Source organism: Palaemon carinicauda, chromosome 20 (assembly GCF_036898095.1).
Source record: "Palaemon carinicauda isolate YSFRI2023 chromosome 20, ASM3689809v2, whole genome shotgun sequence".
NCBI lineage: Eukaryota > Metazoa > Arthropoda > Malacostraca > Decapoda > Palaemonidae > Palaemon > Palaemon carinicauda.
In genome coordinates this window covers 128,199,843-128,223,044 of record NC_090744.1, presented here as the reverse complement: position 1 = coordinate 128,223,044, position 23,202 = coordinate 128,199,843, and the positions used below count along the sequence as shown (strand labels likewise).

Genomic DNA, 23,202 nt, shown 5'->3' with positions numbered 1-23,202 from the left:
AAAACATAGCGGTAATGATTGCCAATGAGATTTGTGAACCTAGATCAGAAAACCCAAGGAACATCAATGGTAGGCACAAAACTCTGCAGTCGAACCCCTTCCCCACAAGGGGCAAACTTGCAGCAGGCACGGATTTCCCCAGAATTCTTTTTCAGGATTACCAGATCAAACCATGGCACGCAGAAGCAAGAAGCAGGTAAACTTGCACTTGGGCCACGAGCCAGGAAGAGGGAGAGTTTTACCTCGCAACATGATGCCCATCCAGTGCCTAAAGGCCGTTCCACAAGAGGAGCAAATGAATGACCGGCAGGAACTGCTACCATTGCGTAGATGACAGACTAGGAACCAACAAGGAAATAATCGAAGTGAAAGTATCCATTGACAATGCACTGGACTGGACAGGTGCCAGACTTTGTCCAGCAAATCTCTGCCTGCACGCTTAAACCTTCTTAGCGTCTGGACCAAACGTCTGGACCAAGTGATGTCTTTGCCAGCCTACATCTATCTTCTGCCTTTGACAAAACTGGAAACTTTTGCGAAGTAAAAAAATTATGGGCACCTGCCCCTCATGTGGAAGGGGCTTATGCAAAGAGGACAGGCCCTGTTAGGACATTTCTCCTGTCTAAGATTACAAACTTTCAATCCAGCCACAAAATTTGTAGAAAATTTGTGCCTTGCAAGTCTGATCAATGATTACACACCAACGTCCGGCCATCTTCCGTTATAAATGGTATTAAATCTTACATAGTATTTGCATCAGGAGTTTAGTAAATACTTTCATTCTACTAATCATGCATCCACTTGCAGTATCATTAGTGTAAAGTAGAATAGTTGAAGATGGACAATAAAGACTTATTTCAGTTACAGCACAAGCCAATGATTCCTCACTGTGCCCAGGACATTTATTGCCAAATAACTAAAGAGCACAAAGTTTAGTGCCTGTGCCTACACAAGATTCAAATGGTCTCCTGATGTTTAAAAGTTAATTAAGAGACCTTGAGGATAAGCCAAGTTAAATCAATTCGTAAGAAAACAGTTTAAGTCTTTCACTGAAGTTTAGCCCATTACTGGCACTAATCACTCTGGCAATCGTTCGAACGTACATCGATTGGTCACAAGATTATTTTACACAACCAGAAATTCAAGTGGCCACCACTTGCACTAATATTGCTTTGTTAGTAACTAGCCTTTCCAGCTCCCTCACGATCTTTTAATCAAATATCTAGCAAGAGAATTATGGACACTTCAAATAAACTTTAAAAAGTTAACTTTGCTTATCCTCAAGGTCTCTTAAATTACCTTTTAAACATCAGGAGACCATTAGCTTTAATCTTTTGTAGATAAAGTTTAATAAAATCATAAGGTTGAATTCTGTATTAGCACTATTAATGCTTAAATCTGTCCTAGCTATTGCAATAATTAACTTAGCTACGTCGTACTGCAGGTGGACAGCTTTCAAGGAGACATTATCCATTATATACAATGCATGGGCCCAAACACTTAGCACCTACAGTTTCTTCCTTTAAAGACATAACCTATTTACTCTAATTCCCTTGTGTAGCGGTCGGGTAGATACTAAAAACTCTAATTCCTTCAGAACAGTCTTAAAAAATTTTCCAATTTAGAAACTCTAATTAAGTCTGCCAAAACACCTAATATTCCGTTCATATTAACTTCATTGTCAAATTTAAGGAGCTATAATAAAGATTTAAATCTCAAACTAACTTTTATTTTAAACATATCGAACAGTAAAACACCTTACTGAGGTGGTAAGTAGCCCCTATTTATGCTACGTGTAAAAGAGGTAACAACCGTAGTAAACTCTTGCGTTACTGTAGTAGTCAGATCTTGAACCAATGTTTGAGTACTCCAAACCGGCACTGTCAGTACCTATGGGTAGAAGAAAAAGTCTTAAGATCGAAAATCACAATCTACATTTTACAAAACTGACCATAAAACTAGCTTCAAAAGAACTTTCAAGATTAAAATTAATTACAGTTATATCTTCCACAATCAATGCTACTTATACAACTAAAAGCTACAAACAGATTAAAATAACATAATGTACATAAAGATAACCGGTCGTAAAGATTCTTCAAATAAGAAAATTTTACAGTTTCGTAGAAATTAAACTTAATTGATGCCAAAATATGAACAAAAATAGCCATTAAATTATAATAGTACCAATCAAAGTCTAATCTTTAATAATTCATACTTACAGAATGTGCAACAGAGACGTGGGTGATACTCTGCCAAAATCGTACAGTCTGGGTAGTCGTTACAAAGCTAGTGAATACTGAAGTTACTGTCAGTGTAGGTGTGACCATTATTTCTACAGTACTAATTATAACTGGTGTTGAAGTCACCCTCATAACAGATGTAACTGTTCTTGGATTAGCCGGGAAATAACTGTACACAGTGACAAACGAAGTTACCAGTTCATTGATATTGGTAGTTTCAGTTATCCAGACATCACTAGTTACTCTCACTCTTAGGGGATGAGTCTTGAAAACCTGAGGATTAAGTGCAATAAGAATTCGGTTCACAATCGCAAAAGACAGAACTATGAAAAAACGTTAAAATTTGTTAAACTAGTTTCAACTACAGGACAATTAAATTTTAGGAAACTTTAAAATTTGTCAAACTAGTTTCAATCACAGAACTAAAATTCAATAAATATTAGTCAAACTAGTTAACTACAGGAACCTAATTCAGAATAAAATTTAAAATGCAAAGTGTTTTACTAACTATCAAAATTATCCAACTATAAGTTTTCTAGCATAAGAAACTTCCACAAAACCACGGAAACTTAACGAAGTAAAATTGATATCTCTTACCGTTTCTGTTCTAGTTTCAGTGAATGGAGATACAGTTGCTGGTGCTAGTGCAGATGTTAACCTATGGGTTTCATAAACTTAACGAAGTAAAATTGATATCTCTTACCGTTTCTGTTCTAGTTTCAGTGAATGGAGATACAGTTGCTGGTGCTAGTGCAGATGTTAACCTATGGGTTTCATATTCGGGAGCTATCTGGCAGCTTGCCTGAAACAAGTAAATTAGTTTCAGATTATGAACAAAACATCAAACTACCGATTAATTTTCCAAATTTAGGTCTGAACTTGCTTCACATAAGGACCGAAAGCTTGCAAGTGCATGTGAAGGAGACATCAATAAGCAATAAAGTTTTAAAAATTTAGGTTTGAACTTATTTCCACACCAGAACCAAAGCTTACCAGTGCACAGAAGGCAGTGAAGAAAATGAAGAGGATAGCCATCTGAAAAGATTAACCAGTCATAATTAAAGTTACTCTAAAACACTACCTTTTAGTATTAAGTTCTTGTCAAACATTAGATTTAAAGTTTATGGATTTATGTAAGTTTGATTACCTAAAGTGACCACCAGTAAAATAAAATTAAATGTATCAATTTATCTAGAAGCTTTAGGGTGTTTAATAATGCCACAGAGGGGGAAATATATGGTATTGAATTTTGTAGACAATAACTTACAGGTGTCACCGTACTATGATATGAGGAACTATTTCTAGGAGTCTCCCTAATAGACATAGCACAGATTAAATTTTGAGATACCACCTTTAATAAAGGACCCCCACAGATATGCAGAAAGAAAAACTTCCGCAACATCTAGTACTTAATTGTCCCATGAAATACTGCGTCGCCTTAAGAGACCCTAGGAATTTAATAACATACCCTAAATACCACATAGATTTACTAAAACGCTTAAAAGTTAATTTGATACAATCTGAGTTAATTATATAAAATTACTACACCGAAAATTGTTAAGAGGGGCATTAACAGTTAGAAGCAGAGAGTTTTAAGTGTCATAAGATTGTTACCAACCTGATTTATGTGGTATAAAAGACAATTATAAAAAGGGCAGTTCAGTATTTAAATTGAAGGTATACAGTGGTCATAAACTGGAAGCTATCCGTGATAGACAAACACTTCAGTGATTAACGCAGAAAATTAAAGAAACTAACAAACTAACCGACCTAACCTAAGTTATTACAGAATTTAACCAAGTATCCAGATCACAGCTCAAACCTCTTCCCACGTTACAAACTTAAATTGAAATAGTAAGAGAATATTAACAGTAGTAAATTAACAAATCCTTGCATTGTAAGAAAAAATTTAAGATTTTCCTGAATCTCTTTCTAGACTAAACCTTTGAGGGATAACAGCTTTTAAGAACGTATTTACTACACCAGGGTCACCACTATATACCATAAACTGAGGAATTGGCCTAAGAATACAGTGTCACAGAAATACCCAAGTCACACCAATGAGCCCCAAATAAGGTAAAAAAGGTTTATGTTATGGGAAGGAATGAGAGCTGCTAAACTAGCAGGAGTAGGCACATTCGTTGAAATAAAGATGTGCAGAAGCAAGTTTGTAATTACTCGAAACTCACAAGCGGGAGCAAACACGACAGACTTAAAATATCAACCTAGGCATAACTCGGGGGAAAGTTATCCCATTGGTTGAAAATTTTCGTGGATTGGACACTTCAGGGGAAGGAGATTCCATAGTTAAGATTTTTTTTTTTTTCAGTGGATTTATTAAGACTTACGGAGAAAACAGAGGGTTATTATGATAATATATTCCCAATAGATATTCCCCACCCAAAGCGCTCCGTTCCAACTAAGTGGTCTGTGGAATATTTTAGGGGGTATTTCATTAATTACTTTTGCGGCTGATATAAGGGTAATCTTCGAAGAAAACATAATAGTTGCCTATAGACTTAGAATTCTTCTAAAAGTGTTTTTCCTGTGTTCCATAATACCAATATGCGTAAACCTAAAGTAACTGAAGAGTTGAAAAAGCAACATTCATTATGGAATAAACTAGGAGCAATCCTAGACAACAGACCTCCGGCAGAGGTTAAACGATTTGTCCATGTCCAAGAAATCAGAAAGTTTATTTTGACGTGATCTTTAGAGCGGCGAAAAACTAACTACCGATATAAAATCAGGATCACCTAACTGATTGACTGAAGTATTAACACAATGATTTAGTGAATCATTCATTCAGTAAATATACGAATGTTGAAATCTAAAGTTACAAAAAGCGTAGGCTACAATAAAAAAAGTATAAGTCATGTCAAGAGTATTAAACAAAGCTTTCAACAAATTGCTCAAAGAAAAGAGAAATGCAAATGCTTATAAAAATTTCAATTGAGAACTGCAAATCTTTAGCGATAGAACACTACGTGTGAGTGTTCAGCGAATACAAATAAGATTCCTTCCAAGTAAATTAATTAGAAGAAATTTAACACTTAAGAGTAAAATTTGTAGTGAATAAAAGTTCGGTGAATACAAGTAGTATTATCTGTTAGTAATTTTCAAACGTTAAGTGAATACAAAAAGTATGGATTAGAAGTAATTTGCAAAGTGATGTTCGTAGGAAAAATTTATAGTATTAGCGAATATTTGTTAAAGTTTACACATTGAATAGGAAGCCAATAAGCAGTATCGATTAGATACAAAAAGGCTAATTATCCAATTTAACAGGACTAATGATTTTAAGCCTTTCAAAGGCCTAAGTATTAAAAAAATCAATTTGAAGTATTAAAGTTAACATTCAAGTACTAAACAGTACCACTAACTTTTTAAGCCTTTAAAAAAAAAGAAAAAAAAAGAAAAAAAATAAATAAAAATAAAAAAAAATATAAAAAGAATTTAAAATTTAAATAATTTCAAGTACTAAAGAAGTATTGAGATTAGAAGTAACAAATTGCATGACTAAATAAAGGTGAAAACTTCACACAGTTTTAAAAACAAAGTCGAGTTTAATCTATTTAAAAAAAAAAAAAAAAAAGAAAAAAAAAAAAAGGCTTGATGCATTTCGAACATGTCTTATTGCATTCAACAATCCTAAGCATTTAATAGAGTAAGGAACTTATAACCGACCCCGAAACAATAAAATACACAAAAGTATTCAGAACGCATGGGACGATACACAATTACGACACCCCAATTACAGTCTACTAACTGGAATCTTAGTTAAACCAGAACCCAAAAGTCAAGAATAATTCAGATAGATAACATTGTAGTAGTGAAAAGTCTCCACTTGAGAGTTGTCCACATCTATAATGCTGAAAAAAAAAAAAAAAAAAAAACACCAACCGCACACTCAAATATAAATTGATACACTCACTTTAAATTCACTTGAGAAATTAGCACTTTACGTGAGAGATAGAACACTACTGACAATAGCTTCGCCCGAAAACTTGGATTATACCTCGGTTTTCAACCTCAGACACAGCCAATAGTACACAGTACTGGTAATTAAGTCATCCCTGCATAAGGTTGTTTTGTGCTTACAGAACTATTTATTTCAGGGATGGCGTCATTGGTCCAAGGAGCTTAGAGCCATAATCGGAGACTTTGTTGAACAAGGATGAGGTACAAAAAACACCCGTAGATTTACAAGTTTTTTTTTTTTTTTTTAAAAGTTCATCCCAAAAATATAGAGTTCTGTGTACTTTATAGAATAACACTTCACATTTCTTAACGCTGCAGAAAATTATATTCGTATCGAATGCTTTTTACACATCATAATTGATTAAGCATTCTGTACGAAACACCAATTTGCTGTGAATTGTAATATTTGAACTTTGAAAACAGAAAAAATTATTCACGGTACAAGTAATATATGTATCTTACTAAGTCTGGAAAATGAAAATTTATAGTTAATTTGTCGAAGTAATTTAAGTTTGTAAATTCGGTATTATTCTTATTGATATGATGGTTAATTGTGTAATTAAAGATAGAGGATACTAATATCATTATGAACATTTTACAAGAGCATACTCTATCCATCGTTCAGTTATTATTAAAAAAGATATTTACCAGCCCAATGAGTCAAACTTGATTCTTACAGAGCTATCCCGAATAAATTCGGGAAGATAGGTTATAACATAAAAAAGATATATTAAATCTAATAGGTGAAAAATTAATTACTTATGAAAATCTATGATAAGTGTTAATTTCAATCTTATATATTAAATCTATGCTTCTTAACAACGTTAAAATCTTGAATAGACAATTTCTCCGAATCAGATATTGTTTACTGGCCCCCAAAAAATCTCCTTGCCTTTTGAAAACGCTTCATTCAGAAAAAAAGAAAGAAAATAAATGCTTAAAATCGTGTCACAATCACTACGCTTGAGAATTTTTTCATAATGAGTAGGCCTCCACATTAATGAAAAAATCCTGTGGCAATATTGTATGACCAATACACAATCTTATCTTTCTGATCGGATGATTCCCATAATGAAACTCCATAGTTTATATATTTATCAATTATACAATTTATTCTATTATAATTAAGCCGATTAAAGAACAGTAATTTGAATAAATAATGATATATTAGGAGGATTGATACTTGAAGAACTCATTCAGTTCGAGACATATTGGATTGTAAAATCAGAATCCACAGATCAGTAATTTATAGGTGATGCGAACGTCAAGATTCAAGATAATTAAGAAGATAGGTGTATTTATATTCATGATGAGCCTTACCTTATTGCCTTATTTTATGTTTGGGTTCCCCCAGGTCCCTCAGTGTGAGGCACCTCGTATATCCACCAGAGAGTTGCTAATGCATCTTCCGGTGTATTTTGCATCTTCCAGTCTTGGATGGTCTGGGATGCATCTTAGGTATTTATCGAGGTTATTCTTAAACACATCTACGCTCACTCCTGATATGTTTCTTAGATGAGCTGGCAGCGCATTAAATAGTCGCCGCATTATCGATGCTGGTGCGTAGTGGATTAATGTCTTGTGCGCCTTCCTTAGTTTTCCTGGTATATTTTTTGGCACCATTAATCTACCTCGGCTTGCTCTTTCTGATATTTTTAGCTCCATGATGTTTTCAGTAATTCCTTCTATTTGCTTCCATGCTTGTATTATCATGTAAAGTTCTTTTCTCCTTTCTAGAGTGTATAGTTTTAAAAAATGCAGTCTTTCCCAGTAGTCAAGGTCCTTAACTTCTTCTATTCTAGCAGTATAGGACCTTTGTACACTCTCTATTTGTGCAATATCCTTTTGGTAGTGTGGGTACCATATCACATTGCAGTACTCGAGTGTACTACGTACATTAGTTTGGTAAAGCATAATCATGTGTTCAGCTTTTCTTGTTTTAAAGTGTCTGAATAATGTTCCCATTTTTGCTTTACATTTAGCCAACAGTGTTGCTATTTGGTCGTTGCATTACATATTCCTATTTAACATTACACCAAGGTCTTTAAATGCTTCCTTGTTTGTGATTGTCTCGTTATTAGGTCCCTTGTATGCATATACCATTCCTTCTCTGTTTCCATAATTTATTGATTCGAATTTATCAGAGTTAAATACCATCATATTTATCTCCGCCCATTCATATATTTTGTTCAGATCTCTTTGTAGTGAGTTCCTATCTTCATCACAAGTAATTTCTCTACTTATTCTTGTGTCATCGGCAAAACTTCTCACTACAGAGAGAGAGAGAGAGAGAGAGAGGAGAGAGAGAGAGAGAGAGAGAGAGGATTCACGATAGTTTCTTACAGTGTCTGCAATCTCGCCGTTGTCATCTTTGTGAGCTGCGGATGGGGGATTTGGTGGAGCCTGTAAGTCTACATGCCGAGTCGTCAACAGTCATTGCCTGGCCCTCCCTGGTCCTAGCTTGTGTGGAGAGGGGATTTGGACGCTGATCATAAGGATAGATGGTCAGTCTTTAGGGCAATATCCAGCTAGCTAGGGCGTTGTCACTGTACCTTGCCTCTGTCATACATTAGTGGCCTTTAAACCTTTAAACGCTCAAATGTATCTCTAAAAAGTGTGACATACTCTATTTGAACTTCCCATCAACGGCATATACTGTATTTTTCCAAATATATACCAAATTAGTTGTCATTAATACTGTTATTTATTATCATATTTACACGGTGTTAGTCTTTTCCGTTTCTTAGGACTTCTCAGTCTACTTTAGTTGGTTTCCAATGCTTCCTGACTCTTGTTGATAGAGCATTCTCCCATGGGTATAAACTTTTGTGAGTTTTATTGAAAACCTAGTTTTATAGCTTGTAACTACAGAATGTTGACTTTTCTTATCTATCAAAAAAGCAAATTTAAATTAGATATTTACAACATTCTAGTTGCAGGTTCTTTACAACCTTCATAAAATGTTTGATTAATGCACATTTTATTTTTTCCATGGTTTATTTCAAACTGAAGATAGCTGCCTGTTAAATTCTAGTCTTAACCTATAGTTCTTGGTGAGGGGATTGATATTCATTGAAAACCTTTCTTAAAACTTTAGATTGGCTTATATCGTGGAGTCAAGGTAATTCTGGTTTTAAGGAAATTAATTATTTTAGTGTGTTTGTTTTCACTTGAACAGCAGCTCAAAATGTAGTTGGGAGTTTCTGTAGTCTTTGAATTTCTGTTTAAGGAATTTTGTAGTCCAAATGAATGAGGGATTACCCGCAAAGTTTAAAGGACTTTTGAAACTAATAGTGTTTTTGAGAGGGTCTTGGTAACTGGGTGACTACACCAACCCCCTCCTTCTTCCCTATGAAACTAAAAGGTTCGACTGCATCTTTAGTACTCGTATCTACATCTTGATTTCAAACTGGATCCTGATTTTGTTCTAATTGAAATGTTAATACGATATCTTGAATATGTAGTTCAGGTTAACTACGGATTCCCCCCATTAGTTCTCAAAGAGAGAGAGAGAGAGAGAGAGAGAGAGAGAGAGAGAGAGAGAGAGAGAGAGAGAGAGAGAGGAGAGAGAGGAGAGAGATGCCTACAAAATCAATTACATAATTTCCTCGTTATTAAAAGAGAGAGAGAGAGAGAGAGAGAGAGAGAGAGAGAGAGAGAGAGAGAGAGAGAGAGAGAGAGAGAGAGAGAGATGTCTGCAAAACAAATTATGTAATTTCCTCATCATCCAACTTCTTCTGACACAAGGGTGTCCATAATTGAAACCGATCCTTTTGTGTCGTCTCGTCGAAACACCATAATTTAGTGGCTTAAAGGTCGTCTGAATCAGCCCCGATTTTTTCGATATCTGCAATTTGTATAGCTCTCTCCTGTATTGACCCAGAACTGAATCTATCTTCTTCGACTTCTCAATCTAATATTATGCCTTGTCCGTATATATAAATATAAATATAAATATAAATATAAATATAAATATAAATATAAATATAAATATAAATATAAATATAAACTGTTGATTATGTTTTAAAGTACTGCAGCCCTCATTACTTTCATCGCAGTACTTAAGACTTTCACACGATCGGACAGTCTGTCGCACCAAGTAAGAGTGTATGACATTATGAGCGTTGAAACAAGAGTTGACAGGGCAAAATAGCTATAAACAGTACCAGATTATGTTTCCTACCATAGCTTCTACTCTGTTCACCATACAAAGACTGGTAGACGATGATTGAAACTAATGTCCGCTGGCAACTCAGATATTCTAAGGTATAGATGTTCAGTTTCATCAGAAAAGATGATCACCAGAACGTTAGCCGGGCAAGCCAAACCTCCACTGTGGTGCCTAACCACAGCAGTATCCTCCCCAGCAAGCAGCTTAAACTCACAGTCCTGTCTAGGATCGACCTGCTGCCACGTGAATGCCAGGCCAACGCATTGTCACTGTACTTTAGTCGTCAACTTGAAATGTGAAGTATCATAACCCAAGATACAACAGAGAACTAAGAGAATTGCACTATGAGGAATGGTTATTATTGCCCTTTTTGATGACAATGAAATGGTGCAATTAGGGACTGTTTACGAAGGCGGAAAAGGAGTAATATAACCACTTTAAAAGAACCTCGAATTGGTTATGAATCTATAAAACTATATGCGGATGGATCAATAGACTTTCTATGATTTATAACAAAACAGGACACATGTACTGTATGAGGGTGACCTTTTTTCTGAAGCACGTCTGAATTAAAGGTAAAATCACTTCAACTGGATTTATAATAAGACTCCTCAGTGAAATAGTCTTGTTTTGTGCTATTACCGTATAATGAATAGTTTATTAAATTCGTAGAAATAATTATTGTTCGATATTGATCGTCATTCTCATTCTGTGTTGCTAAGTAAATAGATATGGTCAGTGAAAAAATTAAGGTGTTCATTTGTTTCTCATGTTCTCGGAGAGAGAGAGAGAGATAGAGAGGAGAGAGAGAGAGAGAGAGGAGAGAGAGAGAGAGAGAGAGAGAGAGAGAGAGAGAGAGAGAGTCATAATTGAAACCGACTCTCTCATGTTGTCACGTCGAAACAATTTGAGGGCTTAAAGGTCTTTGATTTTGTGTAGAATGTTCTTTTTTAATTTGTATTCTATTGTCGTGAACGAAGTGAATGACAATATATGAAACAGGATTAAAAATTCTTTTAACCCTGATATGAAAAGCCAAATTTTTCGAGAACGAATCTCACCCAACCAATAGCCCAGTCATTCCCTAATATATTCAGCGGCTTTGATAACTTATACCAATAAGTATATTCAAGTGAAATTAAAGGACTTTTTTTTCTTAGATAAAGCTAAGTATAGTTTCTGCCAATTTGTATGTTCATACCTGCTATAAGCATGCCCTGGCTGTCACCTCTGTTCGTAAGTGACGATTTCTAGCAAAATAATCTGAGCAGCAGCAGAAAACTACCAAGAGTTTCACAGATATTCAAATGATTTTCACAGGGTTTAATGGGTGTTGAGGTGCGTCCACTCGTTCGAACAGTTTCTGTCGGACAAACACGGTTACCATATCTAAATTGAAAGAGAATGGCGTCATAAGCGTTGAAATGGGGGAAGTTGATATGATAACAAACAATGGTACCAGATGAAGTTGACTACCAGGATTTCTATTCCTTTTAGCAGACAAAGATTGGAAGAAATATCCGAAGCTGATGTTCGCTGGCATCTGTTATCTTTGTCAGTGTTATAAATTTCCCTAGATAATAAAGTAGTAGATAGCTTCAAGTATGGAGCATCATAACCATAGTACTCCATAAAATTAAAGCACAATCCAATAAATTAAATAATCCAGCATGATTACTACGGATCTTCTGAGAACAATAGAATGGTACATGGAAGGACTAGTAGCAAAGACAGAGTGAAAAGCCATTCATCCATTTTAAAGGAAACTTTAATTGCTTATGAATCAGACTTATAAAAAAGTACATACTGATGGGCCCAAACGCTTTATACGTTTTATCGGAGAACTTAAAACCTTTTCTAAGCAGGACATGTAAGAGGAAGCATTTTTCCAGATGCAAGTCTGGAAGCAATACATTATCACGTATGCCTGATTTAAAGTAACCTATCAGTGAACTTTGGATGTTATTGTTATTAATGCGCAACATATAGCCTATATTATTCGAAGAAATAACTAATGTTCGAGACTCATCATACTTCGGATTGTGTTGTTAATTAAATCCAAAATTTGTTAAAGATAAAATGTTCAAAATTTTTTCCCCTGTCCTCGGAGAGAGAGAGAGAGAGAGAGAGAGAGAGAGAGAGAGAGAGAGAGAGAGAGAGAGAGAGAGAGAGAGAGAGAGAGAGAGAGAAAATCCTGTTAGGCTTGTATCAACCTCACTTTTTTTTCTTTTCTTTTTTTTTCCCAGTTTGAGTAGCTCTTCCTTGCAATGACCCATTATGGATTCCATAATTTATTCGACTTTTAAAACCAGTTAGACATACCACTTCATGGAATTTTGAAGTTATATTATTTATTGCTGCTACATGTTTATTTCAGTCTCTTTAAACATTTGCTTCGATATTTTATAAGCATGGGCTCTGTCAGTACAGTTTGATTAACAACTGAGCCTCTCTTCTATCTCGGTCAGCTTTCCTCCGGAACTGGATTAAAACTAGTCATGTTTATAGGGAAGATGATACCTAGTCTTGTAAAAGTAAAACTTAATCCTGTAAACAAATAGAACTCTGTCCATAGTGCCACTCCGCCTCCAGAAAGTGTCCGAAGCTCTGGCTCTACGAACACAGGCACTGTCAGACACATTACTTGGTGCTAGTTATTGACGTCATTAACGCTTCTTTCACAATTTTAACTGTTAACAATTGTGTTCGACGGACTCTGTTCGACCGTGTGGACGCGCCTTTATGTGAACTACATTCATATCAATTTTCGTAATAGATACATAGCATAATAAAGTCAATATTCGTTTTTCGTTCACCACAGATTTCGTAGCGGGTGCAGGGGGTACCAGCTGATATTTCCGACAGCGGGATTAATAACTCCAATGCCAATAAACAAAACTAAAATTAAGGGATTCTTTGAATACAAGTAAGCATTATTTCTGCTTTTTTATATATAAATGAGCATTATTTCTTCTAATTTTCATGTTCATACCAGTTATAATCATACATTTGCAGTCACTTTTGCTCACAAGAGGCAATGTTTAGCTAAAAATTTGAGCAACAAAATACAGTTATGCGACCTACAGTCATATCAATTTTCATGTCGATATCTGCCATAGAAGAGCAACAAACTTATTTCGGTATGGGTTGGATGGTTATTTTTAGCGGTAGAGTAAATTTATTCTAGAATTCACACATCTAAATGAAAATTGAATCTATTAATGGGAAGAAAAAAATTCCTGCCAAATTCCACGGTAATATCTACAAATGAAAAAACTGTCATGTTAGCAGTCTTACATGTGCTGTTAAATGTAGCAACATTCTGAGCAACATTGAGGGACAAATCGGATCTCAATATACCTTTAAGTTGCAGCTAGTATTTTAACTGTCGCGAACGAAGCGACTGCCCCCAACAAGACATCCCACCCAACCCGTAGCCCAGTCACTCCCTAACTCGGGGTGGGGTGGTGGAGATGAGAGCAGCTGAAATTTTTGGCAGTGGAGTCAATAACTCATGTATATATGTTAAAGTGAAATTTTAGGGGATTATTTAGATATATACACGCTTTGTTTCACCCATTTAACATGTTCCCACCTACCAAAGGCATGCACTGGCGGTCTCTTCTGATCGCAAGTTAAAAAGTTTGGCTAAAAAATCAGGGAGGGATGCAAACTATTCCAGGTTTTAGAATACTTCTCATCTAGATGGAATATAAGATTTATGGGATGGATATTTACTTTGTCCATACCAATTATCTTTATTTTATCTGCCATAGAATGGCCATTGTAAATTTTTATTTCGGTATGGGTTGAGTGATTATCTGTGGCGGTGGTGAAAAATTGTTCCTAGAATAACATTAAAGTTAAAACTTCAGGGATTAATGGTTAACAGTTTCTCTGTGCTTGCCAAATTCTATGGTAATATCTACATTTGAAGAGACACAGCTAGAATATAGCCTTCTTGAACATGATGGTAACCTAGCAACATTACAGCGAATTGCGCCATAGTGAGCGACAAACTAGGGACAATGCCGACCTCTTAAAGATATCCGTCAAGAGTCCAGCTGGTACTAATTATCTTTTTTACTTTGTTTAAAGTGGTGCGGGACTTTCTACCTAACTAACCTATTTACACAAAGAAACAGTAATCAAAGAGTAAACCTAAAATAAATCGCCCCTCATTTCAAGAGTCATATTACACTGCACCTGGCCCTCTCCTAACACATGTGAACTCCAGTTGGAGACTATTGATTCATCTATTATCCATGGACAATACTCAATTACTAGAAAAAATTTAATTATTAGAAAACATCTTTGTATTCGATATTCCGAAAAAAAACTTAAACTATATTCCATCTTTGGATTCTTTATTACTCACGTGCCTGAATAAACATTTTCAAGATGTATGCTAATCCAAAACACACCAGCAATGACATAGGGAAGATTGATAGAAATTTTACTAGTTGGATTTATCATTCATGCTACAAACTCAGTCACAACGTTAAAGCAATATTTACGTATTTAAAAAATATATGTCAGCAACACCGACCAAGTTTAAAATTCAATGGTTGAAAATCACATATATCCATGGACAAATACAGTATTCACAACAGTTCGGCGCTCTGTGCTAGTTTCCGTAGCGGTGGTCAGGAATGTTCTAATAACCGGGGAAGACATTGTCAGCCTGCAGACAAAAACAGAATAATTAAAAACTAGTTTTGGCTTAAGGTATAAATAGTGAAGCAGAGATAGCAACTATTCAAAAAGGTTCCATTACATGGTATAAAAAATTGTATAAATGAAATATTCTTAGCAAAAGATAACCAAGCTTTAGAAACTACATGGGACTTACGTTTGGGTAACAACAGTAGTGTGTACAGTCTGTGTTATCAGATGTGCATTGTGGGTTATAGTGTAAACCTCCACTGAAACATCAGTTACATAAATGAAGTTTGATTTTGCAGTAGTAACAAACTCTGTTACTGGCCTTTCAACTACAGTTGTTGTCAATGCCAAAACATCATCTACTTGAGTTTGGTGTACCTGTAAGCAAAGTAGAACTATTATTATTTACAGAACTAAAAGACAGGAATAAATACATCAAATAAAAAAAAAAAGTTTAGTGTAATAACCAGGAAATTTGAAATAATTTTGTTCACCAAGCATCAGAGTTTTACAAATATTCAAAATTAAAAAGAAACTACTTACACCGAATGTTGTTAGTGTGACAGTGTTCACATTGAATCCAGTAATTGTTACTGGGACACTATTCAAGATTGTCTCAGTTACAGTCACATAGTTATCTATTGTTCTGGTTTCAGTAACAGTTATTGTTAGCTGTTGCAAGAAGTTTGCGAAGAACCTTCCTTCTTGGGAAGATTGGCCAGGTTGTCCAGAATTGACAATGAACTGTGGTCCTCTATTTACGAACTGCGCGCCAGAGATACCAGACACTGTTCCCCCTACATTCTGTACGAATCCAGAGCTAGGTGCTGAACCAAAAGCCGAGCCAACACCAGACCCCGAATCTGTATTGGGGCCAGAGCTTGATCCAGAACCAGAGGTTACAATAGAATCAAAGCCAGAAGCCACCCCAGATCCAGTGGTAAACCCAGATGAACCGGAAGATGCTCCCGAATTCCCAAAGCTGCCAGTTCCACCGAATTGAGATCCAGATCCAGAAACAAATCTAGAAGAGGCAGAACCAGAGGACCCAGATGATTGAGACCCAGATCCTGAAGCAAAGTTTGCTGTTCCAGACGAAACTTCTGCCCGAGACCCAGAGCCTGACGTAGTAGAGCTTGTAGAACTTTGTGCTAGTTGTGGACCTCCAGCAACATTGTAAACAAAGGCTATCAGCACCAATTTAATAGCTGTAAAATACATCTGTAAGCAAATAGTTTTATGAGAAACACTACAAATTAGAAACTAAACTAGAAGGTTAAATTTTAGGTAAACACCAAAGCTAACAACTAACCCAAAACTGCAGTCACAAATGAAAATTTTTGAAGTTTCCTTAATTATGTTAAGTGGTTATGCCACCATGACATAACGCATGCAATCTGGCTGCAGTCAGCAAACCATTACAATGTTACTATCTTCGAACTTTTTAAGCTTAAAGTTTATAGGTTTTATTTAAAATGGAGTTTCCTAGAGTTTCTCAGCAATTTAATGTTAAATATTTCAATTTGAAATTAGATCAAACACACTTAGCACATTTAAGCCAACAGCATTAGCAGTCCAGACTGAAAATATACCAAAGTAGTTCCTTCAGAGGACAAGCAGCACAGGTTTAATGTTAAAGTAGTTTTAGTTAAGGTTCATAACAGTACTAATATACATTAAATTCATAGATTTTCCATTCAAGGAAATATGGAAATTCTAGGCTCCACTTTGTAGGGGTGCCGATCGTAAAAATATTTCCCAAAAATACACTAATCAAGACAGGCTAATTAAATTATCAGGCATTATTAGCACTATAATAAATCATATTCTCAGGGAAAAATAAATTATTTTATGAAAATAAAATTGCGAAATTCAGTGCCCCTTGTACTAAAGGTTATTTGGTGATCGGTGATAAACTGTCTTTAATAGAAATTCGGTCTGCAGGCATATCCATCTGGAACATACAGTTTTATCAAAATGGAACAGTGAATAAGAAAATATATATAAATAAAAAGAGCAAAAACTTAAAAGAAAGCCCCGCCGATAAATGAGCGATAAATCAGCAAAAATTCAAACCTCGATTTATGGACAAAACCTTCCGAGAGATTGTAGTTATGTCACTTGATAGCCTAAAACACCTAGAAATTATATTATTGAAGGCACAAAAGCAAGACAAAAAAAGAAACACACCTTTTTCCCGAAAAATAAAAATATAAAAAAAAGCTAGAGAAAGCGATTTTTTTCTGAGGACATAAGAGGGGAACAAAAGTTCAAAGATACCCCTAAAGCAGTTTTCTTTAATTAAACTAGTCATAGAAAACTAATTCGACCAATTTTTGAGAGGTAGACTAAAAATTACATCAAAGTTATTGGATTTTATTTTTTGTTTTATTTTGTTTTTTCTTTTAGTACTTTTCCTACGATAATTATTATTTACAGAAATAGTATAATTATTATTACTAAAGTTTCAAAGACTTCTATTATTATAAATCACTATTAAAATTTCCATCACTGATTTCCATATGAGCATCGGGCACTTTTCCCAACATACTATGCTTACTGCAATTATAGACATTATTGCTACAATGAGCGTATCAGGCTATTATAAAAATATTACTATATTATGAAAGATCTGAAATCACCCCCCCCCAGCTTCATACGTATTGCCATCCTTCCTTTTTCGTTTTAGCTTCTTCTGTATAAGACTTTCTTCTTTTCTTGAGTTTTTCTTTTTTCCCTAATAATGCTAGTCATCGTTTTTTCCTCTTCCCATAGACTTTTTTGCTGTGGCAAGACTAATTTTCCACATGGGTGTTTAAGACGTGTTCGATACCTTGCCCTCGTTGAACTGTATCATGGCTTTTGCCGTAAGGTATCAAGAGTCCGTTTCTCTGATAAAAGTTTTTTGATGCCTTCGACCAGATCACTTTGTTCAGATATTAATTTGCATTGGGTGTCTTTCCTGTGCATCTTCCGAGAAACTAAGGTGATGCCATCCTTTCATATATTTTTAAGAGTCCCTTTTTTTAGATTTTCCCGAATGGGATTCTTCACAAGATCCTTATGTTTAATTTTGGACAAGTCTTGCCCATCCCGTAGTTTTTTTTTTTTTTATTGTAGAAGCATCATCGCTCAGGGCAATTATGTCTGTCTGGTGTGTGCTCGCACAATGATCAAGGGTAGCAAAAACTTCTTTCCTCGTTGCGACGACGACACCCAGGTTATTCACAATGTCTGCCACTTAATATCTCTGAAATGCCGATATTGCTCCATTAGTCAGCGCCCCAGCAGATCTTCCGCAGATAGTTATTCCAATCTTCTGAGTTCGTACAAATTCCATGATGTGTTTTCCGAAGCGCTAGCCAACGTGATTTATGCACTACCTTAGTTATAGCAATTCCTTCTCCATATATATTTTAATTCTTCACTGCATTGAAGGCTTTCGAGTCCCCGTCAAATATTATATCTGTATCAAAATTTACATTTCTCTACTGATCTACTAATAATCTTCTCCATCCTTCGACCTCGATTTCAGGGGAACTACCATCGAAATTTTTCTGGCACTCCTACTCATGTGCATCATACCATTCTCTGGCTTCTTCATTTGTGTGCTTGCTGCACACAGCGCAATATTTTGATAGAACCTCAAAATCGATCACAATACCCGTGTCACAGTGCATGACAGGTACTACACAGTATTTAGCTACAAAGCCACGATGGGACCAAATACCATCGCAGCTAACCGATATATTTTTTTATCTCTCCAGCATCCGGGTTATCGATTTAAAGGATTCTTTGCATTACCTCTCTTGCCTCCCGAAGAGACTCCTCACAGTCTTCAATGCCCTTCTTTTCTATTTTATAAGGTAGTTTTATAAAAGTGATTCCGCCATCATTTTTGCATTGAAAATCATTTCAAAGTCTGACTGTTTTATAGCCTTTATCTTGCAAAGCGAAATCAACCATCTTCACGTTGACATCAAAGTTTTTCTTTGATCTTATCCTTTGGGAACGCCAGCCCTTCACTTGCTTACGACAGGTGGGGCAGGTGAAATTTATTGATAAAACTGCACCATGTCTTGTTTGCCTTTCTGTCCACTCTTAGGTAAATCCCCCACATTTGTTGCACTTCGCCGCAAAGTTTTTTCCAAGCGTCTTTTCATCCATGATGACTGACTTAAGCGTATCTTGTTCACTATCTATTTTATTTTTCCAAAGTTGCATGTCAGTGCCCCTTTCATCAGGGCAGGGAAAAAAAAAAATAAAAAAATAAAAAAAGTTGCTTGCTTCTTCATCACTGTCATAACCATCTTCATTTTCGCGGTCTTCAAGACCTTCCCTCGAAGTACTGGGCTGCGGCTGTTGCTGATCATTTTCATCATCCTTCTCCCATGACGTACTGGCCTGTGGCTGCTGTTGCTGCTGTTCTTTTTCTTTTTCCCCTGAAGTACTGGGGAGAGGTAGTTTTTCTTTTAAGTTTTTTCTGTGCCTTTGCCTCTCTAATATTTTGCATTCTCATACTTCTTGCCACGCGCCATTATTGGCAGTTATGAAAAGGCCAGCCACCTAAAATTCCTATGTTGCCTAAAACTCCTATAATTTTGCCACTTCATTTCCAACCTCCCCTATAGCCCGCCCTATGGCTACCTCCTCGTGGCACTGCCCTCTGAGTTCAGGATTGGTCACTTTGAATAAAAGTCTCTAGGCGGAGAAAGTTGTATAGGACAGAAGTATAATTAAGCCTAATAGTGCATTCATGCATACGTCCCGAGGCAGTTAGGAGTGAGTGGTGACACGTGCTTGGGCGTGAAGTCTCTGCCAATGCATTCCTTATCAGTGACGACGTGAAGTGTTGCCATACAAGCGAGCGCATGTTTCCAGACTTTCAATAGATTTCAGTGCGTATCAGTGGAAACCTAAGACTGTCTTATTGTTTCGTACCGGGGGATATCCGAGGGCCTTTAGGGAGAGATGGATATTGAAGTATGGTCATACGAAGATGTGAATATTTTCATACATTTGGACCATTTCAATTAGTAATGGAAAACTATTACAGACCTAGGTGCCCTCTTGCAAGTAAGGAAATTAACTCTTATACACATACTGTATACACTAATACATATATACATATATACATATATACATATATACACATACATATATACACATATACATATATACATATATACATATATATATACACATATATACATATATATACATATATACATATATATATACACATATATACATATATATACATATATACATAATACATATATATATATATATATATATATATATATATATATATATATATGTGGGACCGGGGGGGGGGGATATAAGCGTGAGACTAAATTCACATGTTATATGAATTACCAAGAGATGTTATAAGGAAGTAATATTATAAAAAACTATTTTAAAAAAAGAAAAAAAAAAAACTATTTCCGATAGACAGTAATTCAGCGTTACAGGTAGGGGGGCGTTGACGACCATGGAGAGCATTATAGAGGCTGGAGAATAGTTCTACACTTATCACTGCATTCTGCTAGGCCAAAGGATGACTTTTAGCAAAGAAAATAATGAATAAATTTGGCAAAGTCAGCTCTACAAAGTGGAGCCTACCCTTGGGTAAATAACTTATTAGATGCATGGTATACAGAACTAACCATGTATATTGATATCCTTTATACAGATTAATAATTTATTACAGATATGAAATAAACACGATTTATCAAAACTAAAAGAATTTTATTTTCTAGCTATACAAACCAGAGTCCTTTAGGTAGAGAAGGAGTTCAGAGCACGACTGAGTAAGACCTGGAGTTACCGTGAGTAGTTTAACAAACTTACTAGATAAGTGGGAGAGAAAATTTACGATAATATGCAAAAGAAAAGGTGGTAATCACCCCTCCTGAGAAGGTCAAAATACCTTATACGATCGCGACAGATTAGATATCTTAAGAATGAAAAAGTAAACAGGGGAAGGGGTACCAAGGGCGACCCGATCAGGTAACTCTACCGTCTGTATTGAGAGAACACTTGATTTGGCCCTAGGGAGGGACAGACTGACCAAAGACACTGGCGGAGGCGACGACGACGACCATACCCTTAATCACAGACTTGACTAAAGTCTTTGGACTTCAACACCAAGGGAGACTATCAAGCCTACCTAAAATATCAAGCCTACCTAAAACAGGACAAAACCTTAACTTAGTCATATCAACGGCAGTAGCATAAACCGAAAGAAGTCTCCAAATGGGATGTGACGATCACTTCAACCCCACACGCCATCATAACCTGAAAAGCCCACAGACTCCAGGTTTACTTGCTCCCGATGAGGCTATAGAGCTAGGGGAGCAAGTGCAGGAGCAACATTACCAAGCGCACTTAATGAACACTAGGAGTAATCGAAATAATCCTCCCGGTCAAAGCATACGCCCAGCACAGCAAAAGGGGTTATGGCTCACGCTACATATACAAAGACAAATGCAAACAATCTCCTAGCAAAATCACAGGATATCCATTTCCCTTTAAAACACGTACCAACGTGAAAATAATCCTGCCAAAACCAACAGACTCCTTTCATATTACATAAACAGTATGTACTCTCTTCCGAAAAGAGAATGATAGAGTGGCTCGGCACTCTTGCTCCTAAAAGGCTATGTTGAAATAAATAAATGAAACTCACACCCACCCTAAAAATGATAAAGAAAATAAAAAAGCCTGAGCTTACCGAATAAAAAAAAAATAAGATACCTACCTAAAACTAATATATGCAGCTCACTATAAACAATAGTACATAAAATGTCTTAGTCTCTCTAAAATCTAGTCCATGGTCAACGTAGCCCAGCTTTGTAGTTCATAACCAATAATACTATGCATTATTAAATAAAGCTCCTAACAATCTACTAGCGATTATAAAAGTAATCAACCAAATTTATGGACTAGTAATTACCAGTAGGTGAACGCTAGAAAACAAGGCGATATAAATTAAACAATATAAACAAAGCTCACTGTAGGAAAAAGGCGAAATAAGATTCTATCATGGTAGAGTGTTCAAGATCTTATAATCGTGAACAGTCTTCATATGGAGCTTAAACTACAGCTGATAAAAGTTCAGAAAGGCACGTAAAGTCTTAACAAGAAGGATTAAGCGATCAACTTAGGGGTACGGGTAAGTAAAAGTATCATATCAAGAGGAAAGATTTCCATGCAGTAAAAGTAAATCTACAAAAGTATTAAATACATCGAAAGGTTGGCATATAGAGCCAAACAGTCTTGCCCCATCAGGCCTAGATAAAAGTTGGTTTGAAGTATGTAAATGTAAAAGCTTATAAGATATATAAGTTGTTATACAAGTTTAAAGCTTGAGTAACTAGAAGTGATCCAATTACCCAAACTCCGAAACCTAAAAAAGGAGTTTAGAGATTTAATAAGAATATTGTAATGACTGATATCCTAAGTACTAGCGTTATGCGTCTTAATTAATCAACAGGAAGCAACTTATAAAATTAAACTAGACAAGAACAAAGGCGAGCAAGAGCTGTATTATTTTCTCGAGTATAACAACTTTATAATAATTAGGAGTTACAGAATGTGAAAATATTGGTAATGCAACAAGGACTAGACTAAAGAGTATATTAGAACAAAAACTAACCCATTATACATAAACAGCCCTATTCAAGAAATGTATTAAAGAAAAAAAAATTTTTTCTTTAAACCCCTAATTTCTATAATTGCGTGTATTTAAAGGAATAAAATCATGGTATGGAGAAAAAATTAATGTCACTTAATTAAACATTGTCATGGTTTTAATACATACAGTTCTCAATTCAAAGGAAATCATATACACTAGTCTATAAAAACCAACTTAAAAACACCACAATATTCGATCAAGAAATTTTTCATCTAATAAGAACTGCAAACTTGCAGCCAACGCACTTACATTCGTAAACACTGTACACGGATTTCTTAATAACTAAACACTTCACTGGAGTCATTGACTTGCGTGTCTTAACTAACAATCTAATGCAGTTTGCTCGGGACATCACCTGTGTTTACTGGCATATGGCACAAAAGACCAAGGAGCCTGAGATGAATGACGTGTTAACAAAGCCAATTCTTTGGACCCTCAACAGATGG

General features: G+C 35.6%; 2 protein-coding genes across 2 annotated transcripts; both read right to left on the bottom strand.

Annotated features, from left to right (window-relative positions):
- Positions 1-1,713: 1,713 nt before the first annotated feature.
- On the bottom strand, positions 1,714-6,266 carry LOC137614455 (mucin-3A-like). The gene is made up of 5 exons (XM_068344264.1): positions 6,175-6,266; positions 3,234-3,275; positions 2,944-3,042; positions 2,220-2,513; positions 1,714-1,890 (listed from the first exon to the last, which is right to left on the bottom strand). The coding sequence occupies exons 2-5, from the start codon at positions 3,273-3,275 to the stop codon at positions 1,759-1,761; spliced, it is 567 nt and encodes a 188-aa protein (XP_068200365.1). The 5' UTR covers positions 6,175-6,266; the 3' UTR covers positions 1,714-1,758.
- An 8,580-nt stretch (positions 6,267-14,846) lies between these two features.
- Positions 14,847-23,134, bottom strand: LOC137614448 (uncharacterized). The gene is made up of 4 exons (XM_068344257.1): positions 23,006-23,134; positions 15,601-16,278; positions 15,245-15,435; positions 14,847-15,076 (listed from the first exon to the last, which is right to left on the bottom strand). Exons 2-4 carry the CDS (start codon positions 16,276-16,278, stop codon positions 14,968-14,970), a joined length of 978 nt encoding a protein of 325 aa, XP_068200358.1. The 5' UTR covers positions 23,006-23,134; the 3' UTR covers positions 14,847-14,967.
- Between the last annotated feature and the right edge of the window lie 68 nt (positions 23,135-23,202).